This window comes from Lissotriton vulgaris, chromosome 7, assembly GCF_964263255.1.
Source record: "Lissotriton vulgaris chromosome 7, aLisVul1.2, whole genome shotgun sequence".
In the NCBI taxonomy this organism is placed as follows: domain Eukaryota; kingdom Metazoa; phylum Chordata; class Amphibia; order Caudata; family Salamandridae; genus Lissotriton; species Lissotriton vulgaris.
The window spans coordinates 723,192,373-723,211,833 of NC_141695.1; the positions used below are offsets into that span (position 1 = coordinate 723,192,373).

Consider the following 19,461-nt stretch of genomic DNA (forward strand, 5'->3'; position numbering starts at 1 on the left):
AGCCCAATCTTTTCCGTAATGTGGGCCAGTGAAGACTGGGCGTGGGAGGGTGCGGTATTGAGGTTGGAGAGGTATAGGGAGATACTAAAGATGCTGAGGCGGCAAAATCTGGAGACAACTGTTGCTTGACAGATTATGAATACATTTCAGTTTTAGAGAAACTGAAATATACGCCCTTCATGTTGAAGGACGTGTGTGTTGGTGTGCCGTTTCTTTTCAAGGGATTTAATGAGGATGTGCCCTGCTGTATTTCTTAAGTGTGGTGATTCATACATAACCTTTTTTGGCCTAGCCTAGAGATAGCCAGCTTCGTATAATTAAATAAAAAATGAATACATTAAAACATACATGCATACCTATAGAGTGGCTTTGGACCAGCCCTCTTTATTAATTGCTCTATCCAACTGTCAAATCGAGTTTTGCTTCTACCATGGCAGCAGGCAGCATGTGGTAATTCATGGTCAGCTCTCTTGCACTGTGGGTGATGTATTTTGCCTCAAAATGTGCACATCTGCCTAAAAAGATGCACACTTTAGGGCCAGGATAGGTGGGCCAATAATTTACTTTGAACTGCTTCCCTCCATTCATGGATTTAAGTGGGGTGAAAAAACTAGGAGGTCTCTCAAAGGGGAGTGGCCGATGTAATGAAGGACGTGGTTTAAAACACAGTAGCTAAAAATCTGTGCTCAGCATAATGTGCCGCCAACTGGTATTTTGCTGCTTCTGTCATTGCATCCAGCTATATGATACAACAAGTAACATTACACCTACAACAAGCCAGGACTATTGGCGTTGCCAATTGCTGATAGTAGCATCAGATAAAAAACACAAAACAACAACTATGGCTTTGTTGCATATAATATTGAAAGTGCTTCATTTCGAAAAATATGAAACTGTGAAAGAACTATAGCCAGTCTCTTTGAAGTTACATTAAAGGCAGTGAAGGGTGGTACTGCTGCAAATGTATGAATTTTTGCTGGTGTTCAGGACCTTGTCCACTTAAAGCCCTGCCCCCATTCTTTGTCATTTTTATTTTTTAGACTTGTGTGTTAAAACGTATATATTTCAGAAGGGTTCAAAGCCAATAGTTTTTTTCTGTGCATTGTTAAGAATCATATTTTCCTGTTATGTGCTTTAACACTAAATTATGGTTTCAGAGCACCTTCCTAATACACCTGTCGGCTAGGAAGCACACGTACTGTATTACTACAATTATTTGATATGGTGAATTCTTTTTATTGTAATTATTGTAATTAAACATTTTTATTGGAAGTATATATGCACCATATTTAGATCTCAGCGTCACATCTGTTCTTTTTTAGCACCATGTGGCATGTGCATTCAATATAAAACAAGCATTTGCAATGCAATAATCTCGCATTTGCGAGAGTTTGAGCTAGCGGCATTGTAAATGACAATGCCTTTCATTTATGCGTTGGTTTTTAAAACATAAATGAAAGGCATTGTCATTTACTATGGCAATAGCTTAAACTCTGGCGAAAGCGAGACCTATTGCATTGAAAATGCGCGTTATATCTGTAAATGCATTTCATTCTCAAAATAAGGCTCTAAAATGTGTGAGTAGAAATAGCCAGAATGTACAGACCTTGTTGATTCTCCAAGTGTAGCCTTTCCTCTTTCGATGGATATCTGTTATAGCTACCGAGACCGTGGCACTGCTTGATGATGTAATAAGCAGATCTCGCTCCGGTACATATAGAACCTTGGTAATGGCTTCTGGGTGCACGTCTGGGATCTCTTCGTAGCTCAAAAGGCGGCTATGATCCTTCAAATCCTAGGAGAATAAAAGTATAATTTGGAACAAATGACAGCTTTATGGGCCCCACAATCGTACTTAGGCAACACCAATAGACCAGTGGTGCCTGCCTGTATTTTGGCTTTGTCAATGGTTGTATTTTCTCATTGTTTTTCTAAAACTTTATTGTTGGGAAGCTGCCAGCTCTTCGCCAATATACAAAAATTGCTGAAACCTATACAATATTTTGGTGTCAAAAAGCAAACATTGTTACAGTAACCCTCACAGTTAGCCAATGGCGGAAATGGGCTTCTCCATTAATCAAGGCTGTGTGCTGAAATGGGTTGACATAAAACGTGATTGACTCAATATCAGACCAATGGAGGATCAGAGTTTGCAGAATTCCCCCATAAGAAAGTCTATATATATATTTTATCAAAATCTAAAGGTCTTGGCTAACACCAGACCTAAAAAATACTTTAAAAATGAGCCAAAAAGAAGTTGGTTCATTTTCGTTTAAACTAAGTAGCTATAGCTCATGGTTTGAATCATGACTTCTAAACCTTTTGTTTTATTACTAGATATAACAATCATAAACAATTAAATATATATAACTAGAGGCTCCATTCTGAGTTTGGTTCTTTATTCAGCTGTTGCGATCTCCAGGCGAAACATCACAGTTTATGTAATCCCACTGGGGCCAACATCTCTGGTTCCTAGACCCATCGGAAATAACTGGTTAATTAGAATGAGGGACCCCAGTGGTAGATATTATAATCAACATACACACAATGAAAAACTGAATTGCACCCACCAAGACCAGAAGCTGTAATGTGCTCTTTCATGATTCATTTTTCCAGGAAAAACATATACCCACTGAGCTACCTAACCCACTTCAGCCAGAAAATCACAGAAGGAGAACAAACACACAAGTGTGCTGTAATTGCTGAAACACAAACTCTTGCCAGGGACCAGATCAATCAATAAGGCAACCAAGGGCATATAGTGGGGGGAAAGGGTCCATAGGACAGCGAAATGTTGTTTTTGAAGGCAAATACTTCGAATTAATTCTGCTACAAGTGGAGAAGCAATGCATGGAGACACTGTTGTTGCCAAGGGAGCAGGATGGACGTCCTTCACCACATGCCGTTTGGGCGTGTGCTCGCTGCTGTTGATGAACTTTTTTAGGTTTTGCCTGCACAGACAAATCTATTGTTTTTATAGTAATTTAAATGGCTTACATCCTGCCTCCTCTCTTTCTTGGCTTCTCATTGGTTCCTGTGCGTGTCACTTATCTTTCCTCCATTTTTATTGGTGGTAGCATATTTGCCTGCATTTATCAATGCTTGTTCCTTGTCTGCTTCACTTATGAGTTTCCTGCTGCCGAAATACTGTTAACATTCACTTTGGTGGAACTATATTTTCATAAAGTTTTGCCTTTTATTCTTGCAGCATTTTCATATAACAATTTATCAGCTGGAGAGATTAAGCAATTTGCATAGAATCACAGGATGTTGTGCAGCACTGACGAGGCTAGAACCAAGATCCTCAACTTTTGAGTAAGCAGCTATGGCCAATGCGCCACATCTTCTCCACTCCAGAGTTATATGTCATGGAGCTATTTCCTTCTCCCAGACGATTATTGATGAAAACTGCTCTTTTTTCATTACACAGGCAAAACCGATACATTACTAATACTTGTTATCTTATCTCACAAAAATAGATCTATTTTATATTTTAGAGTATTGGGATTTTAAATATAAAATCATGACACTTTTTGTTAAAATGTAGTTAAGATCATTAGAAGAGAGGAGAGAGGACAATACAAAATCTAAAAAGATTGGAAATTCACCATTTGAGGTAGCAACACAGCCTTAGAGTAAAAGGGCATGCGTATATTTTGCCAAAGATTGGCAACAGCTGGCATATCACTTTATAGCACTACTGTTGGCTCATTGGTTGGACTCTTTCAATGCATCAATGAAGCAGTCAAAAGTCTGTCAGACTGCCACAAAACTTGAGTTACTCCCTTCTACTATTCTAACATTTGGAGATTAGGAAGACATTGAGAGGTACAGTCATTTGTCGTACCTCAATTGTTAGGGAATCTCATGCATAGTAACCACCAGTATATCATGTAAACCTGGGCCAGGGCCAAAAATGATGCCTCCTCAAAGCAGGCGTAATGAGGGGAAATGTTTACATTTCTCTTGTTTTTCCTCTTTCCACGTTTTTAGGTTTGATTGAGGGTAAATGTTATGCGGAGGTTTGTCCTGGAATATCTGGTGGAAAGTCAACAAGATGTTTATCATGGTGCCTGGGAAAAAACATAGCATTTCCACGTAGAAAAAAGCAAACACCATTTAGCCACCACTAAAAGGAGAACAACTCTTTCTGCTGATAGAATTGCAGCATAGTTGCAAAAGAAAAAAATCCTGCTGCCGGATGGGTAACTAGGGAAGAGCCGGGTATCTACTGGAAACACCCATGCATTCTCAGAGAACGCCAACTAGCATCTCTGATTCACCTGCACCCACAAAGCAGCCCACTAACATGCTCGTCCCCTCTCCTTGTTAATGGCTAACAGACCCGCCAGTCTCCACCTCCGACACGTATGTAGCGCTCATCTGACACTATGGTTCTGGCCCCATGAGCCTGCCAAAGCCCAACTTTATGCTGCACTCGAAGCACAACCAGGGACGTCTTTGACCTTAGCCTCCCATCCTCATACCAGTGCCCGTGTGTGAAGCCTGAAGTGGCAGCCTCAACAGCCCCCTCACCTCCTAGTATGGATGCACACCTGCTCTAATGTTTGTCCCACGAATAGTATGTCTGAAGCATCAGCCTAGGATACCTATCATTTGTGTTCATAGCATTCCTCCAGGTCACAGATAGATTGTGGGGGTTTGCTGTGTCTCCTCAGGTAGGGTATCAGACTGATAAACTTTGATGATGGGGCTTAGTGAGATCATATGTGTTGCCTGCTTTGAATCTTAAACAGAATAGAGCTTGTTTAGGACTATTCATGCGGCATGAGGGGAGGTGATAGAGGGATTCTGTGTAGAGAGTATTCAATACTATATGTGCTGTATTCGAAAGAGGTTGGTGGCCTTTTGCTTGACTGATCTCACCTTCTATTAGTGCTCTCATTCCTATTCCTTGGAACTTTGGTTGTGTTTCTCCGGTTCTCTCCACCAAGGTCAACATGGTGTCATTAAACACAGCAGCAAATATAGCAGGTGTACTTCTAAATGGAGAGTAACACAGGTTTGTCTGGATTTTGCAAGGATTATCTTCTGATGTGGAAGACTAACAAAAGAGAACCGTTCTAAACAAATTTTCTCAAAATGAAAACATTTTAAATTCATAAATAATGCTGCCATTACTTTGCTTCTCAAATGGTCTCTGTCCCAGTACTCCCCTTTCTCTAACTAATGAAAAATGCTTTTTCGGGCTTCCCACCCCCATTGATGCTACCCGGCCTATCAATGTGTAATACAGTATGTGACTGACAGCACCACAGGAACAAACTAAGCTATTGGCTTGGGTGTGGCAGGTCTGCGAGCATTTGTAGGCACTGAGTGGTTGAAACCACTTTTCAAATAGTGTGTGCATCACCTGTCACGGATGTGCAGCCTATAAGGAGTTGTGCAGCACAACCTCAGTGATTTCTGACTTTTTAGTCCGCAGCCCTTATAAAAAGCAAAATAATTTATCCTAGAATGCAGCAGCGGTGACTCTTCCCCAATGGAGGAGTGTCAGCCCACTGACTCAGAAAAAATAAAATGCTGTTTTACTATGGTTTTAATTTTCAACTGCTGGCTGAATCAGCGTGTGTAAGGAGAGGTAGGGCCAGGCCATTGGAGGGTGGAGGAACGGAGTGGTATTTGCACTTTTAAGTACGCATGTCTGTTTGGCCGGCCGTATTAGGCCCACCAAACAGACATGAGCAGTTAGGTTTTTCCAACCCATCTGTATTGCACAGCCTGTTTGCAGAAACAGCACAGCCCCCCTGTGCCTGAGTGAGCATTAAACCAGCATGCTCAGGCCACTCCCCGTGCTGCTTTCCTAGCATGAGAGCAGCGCAGGAATTGCACAAGTGGTCTCTGAAGCTGTTTCAGTGTCTGGTGGGACCAGGAAGCACAGGAACACCAAGGCGTGAGGCAGCTGGCAGGTAAATGTAAGTTTTTTTTTATTTTTTTTTATTATCAACCTTCCCCCCCCCCCCCCCCCCCCCCCCCCCCACCATGCTTGCCCTCCCACGCTTCTCCCAACCTGCTCCATCACTTTTTGACTTTTTGTTTGTGTCACCACTGGAATTCAGTAGCTAGCTCAAACTGACAGCGCTATCTAAATGTCTCAGACATTATAATTGGAATCACCTGGATGATTGTTGATGACTGGGTTTTTCAGAAAGGGTTGGATGAGGCCAAACCTAGTGTATTTATAAATGCTTGTTAAATAATGGTGGGCATGACTGAGGTCTGTTCTGAACGCACTGCATTCAGGGCCCTCAATTATTTGGCAAAGATCTCTTCGTCAAACTGTCCAACCCTCCAGCCTGCCATTTGCATTGAACAGCTGCGTAAAACATAGCAATTTTAAAGTGACCAAATGACAAGTCGGACGAAACAATATGTCCACCACTCACCTGCATGAAAATATTTTGTGGTCCAGGCTGTTCAGTAAATGGCTTCTGGAAAATTCCGGAATTAGGGCGGAGCAGCCACAGCAGGTGCAAACCTCCATGGTCGTCCCCCCAGATCATCAGTGAGCCTCTGCTTGGAGACTTAAAAAACAAATACAATTTAGAGCACAAGAGTACAGCTGCACATCCTTCCAAATGGCTGACATATCCTGTAGCCCCTTTAATGCACTGCATAGCTCATTGCCCCTTGAACACTAACTGTGCTACAGTGGCGGACGGTGACCCTCAACACTGGGGGGGTGGAGGGGGTGTCAAGAGGACCGAGAGCCAAACCGAGGGGGGGGGCAAAAAGATGATAAATAAAAAAATCTACTTACCTACGCTCCTCTCCGTGTTTGACTTTCCTCTGTATTTTCTTCTTTTTTCGTGGATGCCTTCAGCGTGACAGCACCTCATGGAGCCTCAGGCAACCCCCTTCAGCAAATCTCAATGCTGCTCTCATGCGGCAGATGAGCAACATGAGAGCAGCGCCAGGATTGGATGGAATGGGCTGCATCGACGCTCCGGCAGGCACAGAAGGCCTGTGCATGCTCTCCACCCAGCTGCCTGAGAGAGCTAAGGGGAGAGGTTTACACTGTGAATGTCAGGCTGGCCGTCGAAAGACAGCCGGCCAATGTGACTTGCACAATGTAAGCTGGAGTGAGTACCACTCCCTTGCTGCCAGAAAGCACCAATACCCCACCCCTAAACACTGCTCTGGCTCGGAGCAGTGAAAAATAAAATGGTAATTCCATTTTATTCAGGCCCGGACTGGCCGTTGCGGGCACCGGGCAATCCCCCGGTGCGCCGCAAGGGTGGGGCCGGTTTTGGGCCTTTGGGGGCCGTTTTTTTGTTACAGGGCCGTTTTTTGCAGCAAAATCGGCCAAAAACCGGCCCTGGCAAAGAGCGCGGTCGCATCCCCAATCCCCAGGGGTGGGGGGGGGGGGGGGTACAGAGCACTTTGCCAGGGCCGGTTTTGGTACACAGTCCAGCCCTGATTTTATTACCATTTTATTTTTCACTTTTGCTGCACTGGCCACAGGGAGACGACACTCCTCTGCCCTAATGGGGGGCCGCTGCTGCTCTAGCACATTTACTTGCAAATGTTGCCAGTTCTCCTCAGATGATGCATGCTGTGTACTCAGTGTTGAGATTTTAAAGGCAAGCTTGCAGGAGAGAACTCTTAGGCTAATTATTGGCAATGAATCTATTTGGGTACATTAAAATGCCTCTCGGGGACAGCATAGGCAGGCCTGAGATGCACTGGAAGAGTTGCAAGCAGAAGGAAATGCATCTTTTCCCGCAAATGAAAAAATACTCTTTTGTCAAAACTGCAGCATAAATTGCAGCAAAAGGTGTCTTGTTAGTGAATTCTGCTAGAACAGCACTGGTGACATTAAGCTGCTTTCCTTCTAGATTGAACTGCACCCAGGGCTGGCTTTAGCACTGATGGTGCCCGATGCAACAATCTTTTTTTGCGTCTCCCACCCCCATGACCTCCTCCTCAGATTCCATCACTACCACCCGGCAAAAATGCCCCTCATGTCTCCATAACCCTTCTCTCATATTCATTTAGTTTGTTTTAAAGAGCTGGTAAAGGCTGGTTTCATTGATCTGATCCACTCAGCTGCCCACAGAAAATACCGATCTATTTTTCACAGCAGGCATATTAACCCTCTGTGCTACTTTATGGCGAGTCAAGACTGCCACTACACAAAACATCTCTCTCTCTCTCTCTCTAGCAGGAACATTAACCACAAGAGTTATCTTGATATTTTTATTGCTGCCAGAAAGCTGGACGCCCAACGAACTCTGCAGTAGGTGCTTTTAAATCTTAACCTATTCTAAACACAGCACCCCCACCATCAGGTCAGTGGCCCCCTCGTGCGGCCGCACAGTTCTAAAGTCAGCCCTTACTGCATCATTGTGCAACAATGATGGGGGATGGGTGGTGGAGAGATACATTATTCTGTGCTTTGGTCTCCTACCGGAGAACCTTCTTAAACTCTTGCAAGTGGTACTTTGAATGTTTATTGTGACCTATTGATTCTTTTCAGTTAGCTATATGTGATTGGAAATTCTAAATGGGGAGTGGATGTGCCCCTTCTCAGTTGTGCAAAGTGACAATATTAGTGAGCTGCTCACTTTCCACTGATACTGTTGAAGTCATACGATAAGAAAAATTAAGACCCTATACAAGGAAAGAGAGAAGGATCAGCTGGAATAGTTCTTGGGGTCTGGATGTAGCATCTTGAATGGGTAACGGACAGAGGTTTACTTTCAGCAGCTGAAGGAACTTTAAGGTGCTCTGCTTGATGTAGCAGATAAGGTTGTATTTAACCAAGGTGATTTCTCGCTATCACCCACATAAAACACCCTAAAACGTAAACGCTAGAATGTATTTGTGTCAGTCCAAAACTTTTCTCCACTTCGCCATATACCCCTTTACTGCACACATGCCAAAAATATCATTAATGTAAACGTGGGTCTCTGTTATGAGTGCCTCGTTGAATGCTGCCACTCCTGCTGTTTGCGTGATTTTCTGAGTTATGAGTTAGTCGATAAGAGCCAATCGTCATATCTTACCTCTGAATTCAATTGGTGTTATTTTATTTATTGCATTAATAAATTACGAGTATTGTAGTATACGGGTTGCTGTAAATAATGTACCAATAACGTAGGACTCCTGATTGAGTCTGTCTTTTTGATACATCCCGGTATTCACCTGTTGTATTTAATGCTGAGTAATGTGGCAGGGGAGTTGAAGATCTCATTTATAAAGTGCATTGTTTCTTGAGCGGGGTCTCCGTGCTCTACATGTGCTTGTAGCATAACATCATATAAAGAAAAAGAACCATACCTTTGCATTGTGCCAGTAGTATAATGTTGTTGGAATATTGTTCAGCGCTGTAGAGAAATAAACCAAGAAGTAAGTGATTGCATGCTTCTGCAAAGCCTGACATGATTCCATATTTAATGTGGTGTGCTCGAAATCAGTGCTTTTAACTGGCAAATTACAAGTTACTACATCTACAGTTGAACAAAAATTGTAAAACTATTTGAATGTAAAAGGTGAATGTTTCTACTTATCAAGGGTATGATGGGCTATATAACTTCTCCAATATAATAATACTCAGTTTTGTGACCAGGTGTCCATGATGGTTTAGTATTGATAATAGAAAAAATAATCGAAGCCTAGTGCAGGAGAAATAGTGAAAACACAGGGAGCAGGAATCGTAACAGAAGAACGGGTCCCGCCTTAGATAGAATGTGGTTATTGCAAATGACATTCATCTTTTATTTTATTCTGAAGCTTTGCCCCCCGTCCCTCATCCCCACCAATCCAAGACTCCCTTAGCTAGACGTACAATTGTCAAAGAAGCCAAAACCACTTTTTAGGTCAAGCATTCAAGACCTCTTATATATACTTTAGTATATACTTATATGTGTATGCACTTTGTGGGCTCTGGAGATCAGTCCTAGTACTTGTCTGGTTCCGCTTAGGGACTTTTTTTCTGTTCAACTGTCTCTATTTAACTGTCTTGATAGGGAACGAACAGTAGAGGTCAGTAAAATACCAGAATTGGTTTCTGCTTGTTAAACTGCCTCTATTTAACTGTCTCGATAGAAAACGCCCAGTAGAGGTCAGTAAAATATAAGAATTGCTTTCCGCTGAGGCGCTTTCTTTTTTTAATTTTTCTGGCAACTGCCTCTATTTAACAATCTTGATAGAAAGCGACCAGCAGACGTCAGTAAAATACCAGAATCCCTTTAGCATTCTCTAGATTCCAGTCCTTAGAAATTGTCTTCCACGAGCACCCGTAGACAATAATATATTTTCAAATCTTGTATTTTCAATGATATGACCACCGACAGCCCTGATTTAATATTAAAAACAGAACTTTGAACTATACCATATCCTGCTGAAAGGCAATATTTCTCTCTATGCGTTCCCATACCTGGTGTGTCACGCAGTTTGGTGCTCACTTTCCCTCCATGTTAAAGAACAGTAGATGTTTCAGCTCCCAGGCGAATATGCTGCATAGCTAAATACATATAAGGTCCCAAAGGCAAGACCGATTGCATTGCATTTGCTTGTTATACTAGTCAGGGCTCTGCTTCATGAAGCTGTCAAAAGATCTTTTTCATGTTTGTTATTTCCCTAGCCCAATTCTAAAACCCCCAGTACAGATTGATCTCCCTAATCTGAATTATGCTTTGGTGCAAATTTTATTTTTGTTGGTGTTGAAACCTCTCCAAATGAATTTGCACCAATTATCTTTGACTAGTTATTGGGCTATTTTAGGTTTTGCTAATGAACGAGCATTACTAATAGTTTCAAAAAGTAGATAAATGAAGTACCACAGAGAGAGTGGGATTTGGGTCAGCCTACTTTAGTCTTTGGCTCCCATATGTTTTCATGGTTTGCCATTGCTTACATGGGCATCAAACACGACATTTTTTCCCACTAAGAATTTATGCGAGGACTGGTGTTCAAATAGTCATTATTCGGTTCCCGGTTCATTCACCATCTCCCTCACTGGGCTGCATCACTCTTGTCCCTCCTCCTCCAACTGTCTTCCTTTCCTTCAACTTCTTCCTGTCATCTCTCCACCTCTTCAACGAGGTTATTTGTTCGTAATTTTAGCACTGTTCTCGGATGCTGCCACACACACCCAATCATGTTGATGAACATATTTCCTGGTTCACCTGAGAATTCTGTGCACAGTAAGCTGGGCAATGAATTGCTTATCATGGAGAGCTTGTGCAGTTCAGCCAATTATTGTGCTGCACAGACAATTACTGTGTGCATATTGGTTACCAGCGTGAGCAAATGTACCAATGAGCACTGTTCATTGGACTCCAAGCTTGCTTTATACCAGCTGACAGTGTCAGTACCTGGTGATGGTTGCTGGATAATACTGCAGGATGTACTGGCGTATTTCATAATAATTCTTTCTACCGGGCACCTCCACAGACCGTCAGCCATCTTTTGGTGCGCATCAGGTCATGAATGATACTAGTCAATCGTGTGTGTGGTGAGAGAGAGAGACTAGTGTCCATCTGTTCTGGCACTGGTGGGATCAGTGAAGAAGACCGAGATATAGGAGCAGAGTTGGGCTGAACCAGCCTCCATTAAGAGAGAATTAATGATAGTGCGCAGTGATATTCTATAATTTGTAGGGGTACATCATATTCACAGATAGTCCGTACCAGCATATACTCTTATGTGTGTTAACTTAGTTAGTAATTTATGTTGTATTAATCAATGGTAAATGAAATGTTAGAATGAGTCATGCTATTCAAGAAATGTAAAACGGCATTCAGAAGAAATCATGTAACTCTCGATGTTCATTGCAAACGCTTAATATAGTAGCTCATGTGTAATATAGGGCATTAGATTTAATTGTGCACCATAAAGTATGCACAAGTCGAAATGGTTAATTGTGCCTTAAATGTGATGAAATGTAGTGCTTGCAGATGCAACATATATAAATGCATGTTTAAATTGGTGTCAAAGGCCTAGTTGGAGTATTTGTTCTTTCGTGCTATGAAAGGCCTATTTGTATTTCTTATGTTAGCTGGTTTTGTGTAGGCCTGAAATGCATTTTCTCCTGGTAAAGCTCTTATTTAGAAAAAGTCAGCAAAATCCATGTGCATGCCAGGTTGTTCTGTTCTCAAGGCTCTGTTGCAGGTGCAAGGACACCGTCCTCGTTAATTAGACTATCGCCTTTGTTTTAGGAGTTAGATTTGGAGGAGACCTGATACATATTTGTCGTATCGTTATGCCTGACCCTGACACTCAGACAGGGCAGGCAAGATGGGAAAAGGAAGAGTCTGGAGGGAGGCGGAGGGGAAGTAGAGAGAAGGGCAGTAAGACGCTGTAGAAATAAAGAAGTAGATTGTGCTCTTGCGTCCCGTGTCTTCCTTGGGGGGCAAGAACACCAAACTCGCGACGAGGGAGGGATTGGATGACCTACTGCACTTGCCCCCAAGCAATTACTGCAGCGCAAGAAGAGCCCACAGCTAGAGAGGCGCTGCCGAGCGTCTCAGCAGCTGAAGAGGAGCGCAAGCACGACGCCGACTCGCTGAAGCGGCCCGCGACCTGCCGTGCGTGACCTGATGTCTACAATGCTGGGAATCAGGGTGAGTTTAGCAAATGACTACCCTGTAAAGAAATAAACACCCAAGTCACTTGGTGGGGGTGAAACCTTCACGTACACCCGACGGCCATTTTGAAGTCACTCACCGTCCATAGGATAGCATTGGGCCCTATTACAGCGGCCATCTTGAGGTCAGGCGAGATACAAAAAAAAAAACCTACAAATCTTGAGGATTAGAAGCCCCACGGCCTGCCGGAGTCATATTCCCACTCACCATGTCGGTAGAGGCTGATTCCACACAGCCAGCAGCCACTGGGTCCTCCACAAATGCCCTGCAACTTGGACCGGTGCTCCCTTGGAGTACCTTTCCTGCACCCTCCTGAGCCCCTAACACTGACGTCTGGGAACAGCATGGGGCCCAAATGGAAAATCTGGGCTGAAGATTTTAAAGACTTCATGACGGGGTCGCAAGTTCGTGATTCCAATCAGAAACTCATAGCCCTGCGGAATCTAGTGGGAAAAGACATTGCGCAAATAATCAAGGAATTACCGGCCCTTAATACTGCGTCTTACGAAGATGTGAAAGTTTCTCCACAAATGGAACCTAGACTATGAACGCTACACGTTCAACCTCGCCTCACAAGAAAATGAGGTGTCAATGAGTGACTTCATTGCCCGCATCAGACGCCTTGCTCGATACTGCGAATTCGACTAATTCAACACTGAAGATGCACTCTGTCTGCGCATCATCAAGGGATGCCAATCAGAATCGCTACGCCATTGACTACTAAAAAAGCACTATATTCTTGAAGAGATAGAAGAACTCACCTGCATCAATGACCAAGCGGAAGAACATGTGAAAAAGATGGAGACTAGAAAAAACGAGAAAAGAGAGCAAGCTCTTCGAGTACACGCCCACACCAACTTGAGGCGTCACCCTGACCGTCACAAATCTGGAAGACTCACGAGAACACATCGCACAAACTCTCCTCGTGGCAGGGCCCGAAACAGCCAACTTAAAAAAAAATCACCGCAATGCTATTGGTGTGGCCAAGACTACCCTCACACAGCTCAGTGCCCTGCAGTTGGTCAACAGTGCCACTGATGCGGAAGAGAGAGACAATCATTTTGAAGCTGACTGCCAAACTCGCCGTTGGTCAACAGTGCCACCGATGCGGAAGAGAAAATCATTTTGAAGCTGTCTGCCAAACTCGCCGTTCGGATGTCAGACAGAACACCGAATCACGTCACCATGCCAGAGCTGTACAAGGACGGAGAGACCGCGCCTCCAGCTCATCAAGGTCAAGCGCTCAATCAGTAAATTCCTACAGATCCCAGCGGTCGACGTCCAGAGAATCATCATCTCTCACTCCTATATCTCAGGACAGTGATGAATACGTGTGTATGATGGCAGACCAGATAGACTAAAGAAATACCCACCGCTAGATAGCCAAATAGTAGGACACTCCGCCAAATTTGTACTGGATACAGGCACATCACTAAATTACATCGGTACCACAGAATATTAAAGCATTAACCCTAAACCGAAACTAGAACCGGCAGCATTACGAGTTTACACATGGATGTCCAAAAAACAATTGCCATGTCGCGGACAGTTCCACACCACCCTGACATACAAAGACTGACAAATCCAAGCACATATTCATGTGATTTAAGGCACTGAAGCAGCAGACTGCCTACTCAGCCTGCCAACAGCAGAATGCCTGAAGCTGGTCGAAATCCTTTACAAGGTGGATGACTCGCCGGACATCGTCAACAAATTCCCAAAACTATTCAGTGGATTAGTGAAACTAACCCACTTCAAAATCACACTACATATCAATGAACAAATAACACCCGTAGCGCAACACCACAGGAAGGTACTATTCCATTGGCAACAAGCAGTAGATGATGAGCTGCAAGACCTACTGAGAGCGGACATCATAGAGTGATCGACGGGACCCACCCCTTGTGGGTCACCAGTTGTGGTTGTGCCCAAGAGAGGTCAAGACAACAAGGTATGTCTGTGTGTGGACATGCTAGCCCCGAACACGGCTATCAAAAGAGAGCGGCACCCAGAGCCCCACATCAGCGACATGATCATGCGCCTAAACGGAGCGACGGTCTTCTCAAAACTGGATCTTAACAAAGGATATCACCAACTAGAATTACATGAGAAATCGAGATACATTACCACATTCACCACTCACCAAGGCCTCTTCAGGTACAAACGTCTTAACTTCAGAATCTCCTCAGCAGCCGAGATTTTTCAGGAGGGCGTCCAGCGGGTGATTCAAGACATTCCAAACGCATTTAACTACAGCGACGACATCCTGGTCTTCGGGGAGAATCAGAAAGAACACGACAAAGCACTTGATCGGGTATGTCATGCCCTTCTCAATGCCAACCTCACACTAAACCAGGACAAGTGCGAGTTTCATAAGTCAACACTCAAATTCTACGGCCACATCTTCTCAAAGAACGGCATGAAACCTGACCCGGAGAAAATATCTGCTCATTCGGACACTCCACAACCAAGTGATGTCAGTGACCTCCGTTCATTTCTAGGGATGGCCAGTTACTGTGTCCGCTATATCAAAGACTATGCCACCATCAGCTATCCACTCAGAGAACTGACACGTCAAGGACAGCAATTCCTATGGTCAGTCACCTGCGAGCACGCTTTCATCAAAATCAAAGTGGCGGTGAGCACTGCAATCAATTTAGCCTACTTCAACACCAAACGGAAGACCAAAATCATGGTAGATGCCAGCTAGTGGAGCTAGGGGCAATCTTGGCACAATATGATGACGAAGCTGACCAACGCCACATTGTCGCATACACCAGTCGCAACCTCACTGACACAGAAAAGGCCTACTCTCAACCGGAAAAGGAAAGCCTTGCGGTTGTGTGGGCGTGTGAACATTTTCATCTCTTCATCTAAGGGAAACACTTCACGCTCATCACTGATCACCAGGTGTTGACAACTATCTTCAACAACCCGTGGGCCAAGATGCCCCCACGGATTGAACAGTGGGGAATTCGCCAACAAGACTACACTTACACCATTATTCACAAACCGAGGAAGGCGGAAAACCCGGCGGACTACATGTCACAACATCAACACATAAGAACACAAGTGCGGCGTTCCTTGGTGGAGGAATACCTCAATTTCATCATTGACCACGCCTGTCCACCGGCGGTCCCGCTAGAGTCCATCCGAGAATGCCACAATTCAGAACATTATGCATCGAAAGCTTACCAACTCGTGGAATCACTTAGAGGACGCCCACAGAGATGAAGCTGTCAACACTCAATAACTCGCAGCGTTCAAACAAGTCCAAGAAGAACTATCTATCAGTACTGACGGACTACTACTGAGAGACAGAAGACCTGGCACATGAAGGACACAGAGGAGTGATAGCCACGAAGAAAGCATTACGAGAACGCGTCTGGGTCCTGTCACTCAACCAGATGGTGGAAGCCACGCTACAAGACTGTACATCCTGCCAACTAGTGGGAGGAGATGAACCCCAGCCCCACTGCAGATGTCGGACCTCCCGGACAGTGTATGGCAACAAGTAGCCATTGACTTCTTCGGCCCGCTGAAATCAGGAAAGTACATCGTCGTCATCATGGACGAGTACTCTCGCTTTCCTATTGCTCATCAAATTTCTTCCACCAAAAGCGAGGCCCTCATATCTATTATTGACTAAACATTTGCAGCATGGGGAATACCTGCGGTGGTAAACAACGGGCCACCATTCAATGGACAAGAATTCGCAGACTTTGCAAAGCACCTGAACTTTAAAGCCAACGGGATGGTCGAACGCTTTATGGGGACAATCAAAAAGACCATACAACAAGCTGAACTGGCTCGCCGTGATATTTAACTAGCACTAAAAGAAGTACTACGAGCCTATCGGACCACGCCACACAGTACTACGAATCAATGTCCCCCTACTCTAATGCTTGGGCAAATTCAACGCACCCGGCTCCCAACAACAGATGCTATTACACCATTCTCACCATTCTCTTACACCATTCTCGAATCGTAACCACAGATCATGACACTTTAGTAGAACTTGACCACGTCAAGAAATCCAAAATAAAGGAGTATGCTGATCGACGCAGGCACACAAAGACATCCGACATCCGTGAAGGAGATTGGGTACTGGTGAAACGGGACAAGAGAACCAAACCAGACAGCCGCTACCTTGCACAACCCATGCAGGTCACAAGAAGTACAGGGACCATGGTCACTGCAGAGTCTGAGGGCAAGCGGATGACCAGAAACATATCACATTTCAAAAGGTGCAACCCCTCTGCCCATCCCGAGGTCGAGAGCCTGATCGTGATACAGACTTTTCAAGTCAAGAAAGGAACAGTGATCATGAGTATCGGCGAGCACTGGAGTTTGATGGCACGAGAGACAAGAGCCCGCCTTGCCAGATGCAAGCAGCCGACCACGAAGGACAATTCGGAGGCCTGCTCGGTTCATTGAAGAACTTTGAAATGTAGCAAACACTTAAAATACAAAGGGGGGAGGTGCCGTATTGTTATACCTGACCCTGACACTCAGACAGGGCAGGCAAGAGGGGAAAAGGAGAAGTCTGGAGGGAGGCGGGAGGGGAAGTAGAGAGGAGGGCAGTAAGACGCAGTAGAAATAAAGAAGCAGATCGTGCTCCTGCGTCCTGTGTCTTCCTTGGGGTGCAAAAACACCAAAATAGTATTCAGGAATGTTGATAATTGGGAGCCGATATTCTTTCTTGCTGAAGAAGCCTGAGACTCAAGGAGACCCCAACCGTCATTGGACTGAGTACAAGTTTTGGTGGAAAATTACCTACAAGAGGTGCCTGGCCAGAGGAGATGTTTTAGGGGCGTGTTCTTTTGATTGTGCATTTTGTATTAGGGACAGTGCCCAGAGGGATTAGTTAGCAGAGAGCCATTAGAGGGGTAGAAGGAATGGGTCGATTCTTAGAAGGAAGACTTAGAACAAACCCTCTAGCTTTGGCTACTGACCCTTACAACGAGTGTAGTTCTTAGGAAGTCTTCATGAGCTGACACCTTTTCTTGATCTTGCCTAGGAAATACTAAGTAGGAATGCCACTTTAGTGATAGTGTAGGGATAGATTAACGGATTTCTTTTTCAGCCACTAATGAAGACTAATATCGATGTTGGTGCAGTTATTGCTTGCTTCGTATTTTTGGAGTTGCTCATTCTTTTTATGCTGCACCGGATTAGACTGATTCATAGGATGAACTTTATATTAATGCCTACGTATTTTTACAACCTCGTCATGAGGTGCTTGTATGTTCAGTTTTTTTTGGCTTTGTAATAAAACCACTAAATTGAAATGGAGTCAGTGATCCTTTCCGAGTCTTACTTGATTGGTCCATGCTAGTTAGTCGTGGATATATGGTTTCTCCTCTATATACTTTTCAGCAGGTAATAAAGATCCAGTCGACTGAGGATTCTCAGAGAAATTTTAAAGTAAAATCCGACGTTATCATTAGTATTAAGTGAAAAGCCCAGCCGGGTTTAATGCCATGGCCCAATGCTAACCTTCTTCACTTCAGTAAGCAGTATTACTTTCACAAGTAGAAAAACCAATATATCCTCAAATGCTCAGGTATACACGGTATCCTATGCCTTTAATTTCCCTATCCCAAACCATCCCAAACTACAAAGGCCCTGACTAAAACACAATGTTTATAAACCTAAAGGTTACAACCAATGGATCTTTACATAATGAGCGAGCAATTTCTTGGCCAAAGAACTCTCCTTTAAAATGTCAACCACTAAATTCAACAATTAGCCACAATGCCTAATGATTCTGTAAGTTTGACATGTTTCATAAGTGAACTATCTATAAATTCCTTGAACGTTGTAAACTTTGACAGGTGATTAAATTTAACAGGGGGGATTAAATTTAACAAGAAACATGTAAACTGTCAAATTCATTGATATCGATTTTTACTACCCATGAAATCTTGGCAAAGAAGAATGATTCGGGGAGAACCAGTGTGGGGGTTGCTGATCAAGCTTAGTAACACACTTAAAATTAAGCATGGGCGAATTTTGCGAATCTGGCGTTCGTGAATTTGCGTATTTGCGAACTCGCAATCCACAAAATCCGCGAATTCTCGCGAATTTGCGGATTTTTTATTTTTTTTGTGTTCGCAAGGGTTTCTGCCAGTTCGCGAGGGTTTTGTACCAGTTCGCAATTGCGAACTTACTTGTCGGCTCGCAACGGTCGCGACTATGTTGTTTCTACGTCTGGTTCATCATCACAGGTTCCCAGCACCCTCTGTTTCACCACTGCCAACCTCTGTTTCACCCATGCCACCCTCTGGTACATCAATGCCACCCTTTTTTTCATCATCATTGTAGATTATGGGGGGGGAAAGCAAGCACACCTGCCCTGCTTCAACTGACATGAATTAATTTGGGGCTGATTTATTAATGCGTCACTGTTTTAAAATTCCAGTCTGGCACCTGCTTCCTTATCTGTAATTTGCTTTCTGTTGTAGTGCAATTTTTTTTCCAGGACCTTTGTGGCCTACTTGTAGCTATTCTATGAGCCTGCGGTGAGGGTCAGAGCAGCGTCATACAATTGTTGCAACTAGCAACTGAACTCTGGAGGGGCCCCAGTCAGGAAGCACTACAGGGAATGGTTACTATTACTAATGATGAGTTTGAACTTTTGCACCTGCTGAGTGCTTTCAGTTTTGCAAAATTCGTTTTTCTGCAGAACAGCAACTGTAATGCCCCAAACAAACATAGGCAACTGAACTCTGGAGGGGCCCCTCAGGAAGTACTACAGGGAATGGTTACTAATGATGAGTGAACTTTTGCACCTGCTGAGTGCTTTCAGTTTTGCAAAACTCGTTTTTCTGCAAAACAGCAACTG

At 43.9% G+C, this 19,461-nt stretch overlaps 1 protein-coding gene across 1 annotated transcript in view; it reads right to left on the reverse strand.

Annotated features, from left to right (window-relative positions):
• The window catches only part of LOC147702335 (cilia- and flagella-associated protein 337-like), a 1,229,420-nt gene that overhangs the window by 665,344 nt on the left and 544,615 nt on the right, over positions 1 to 19,461 (reverse strand). The window contains exons 7-9 of the mRNA XM_086930967.1: positions 9,304 to 9,350; positions 6,408 to 6,545; positions 1,607 to 1,795 (exon numbers count right to left, since the gene is read on the reverse strand). Of these exons, the coding sequence (XP_086787093.1) occupies positions 1,607 to 1,795; positions 6,408 to 6,545; positions 9,304 to 9,350 (374 nt within the window). The remainder of the gene's footprint in view (positions 1 to 1,606; positions 1,796 to 6,407; positions 6,546 to 9,303; positions 9,351 to 19,461) is intronic.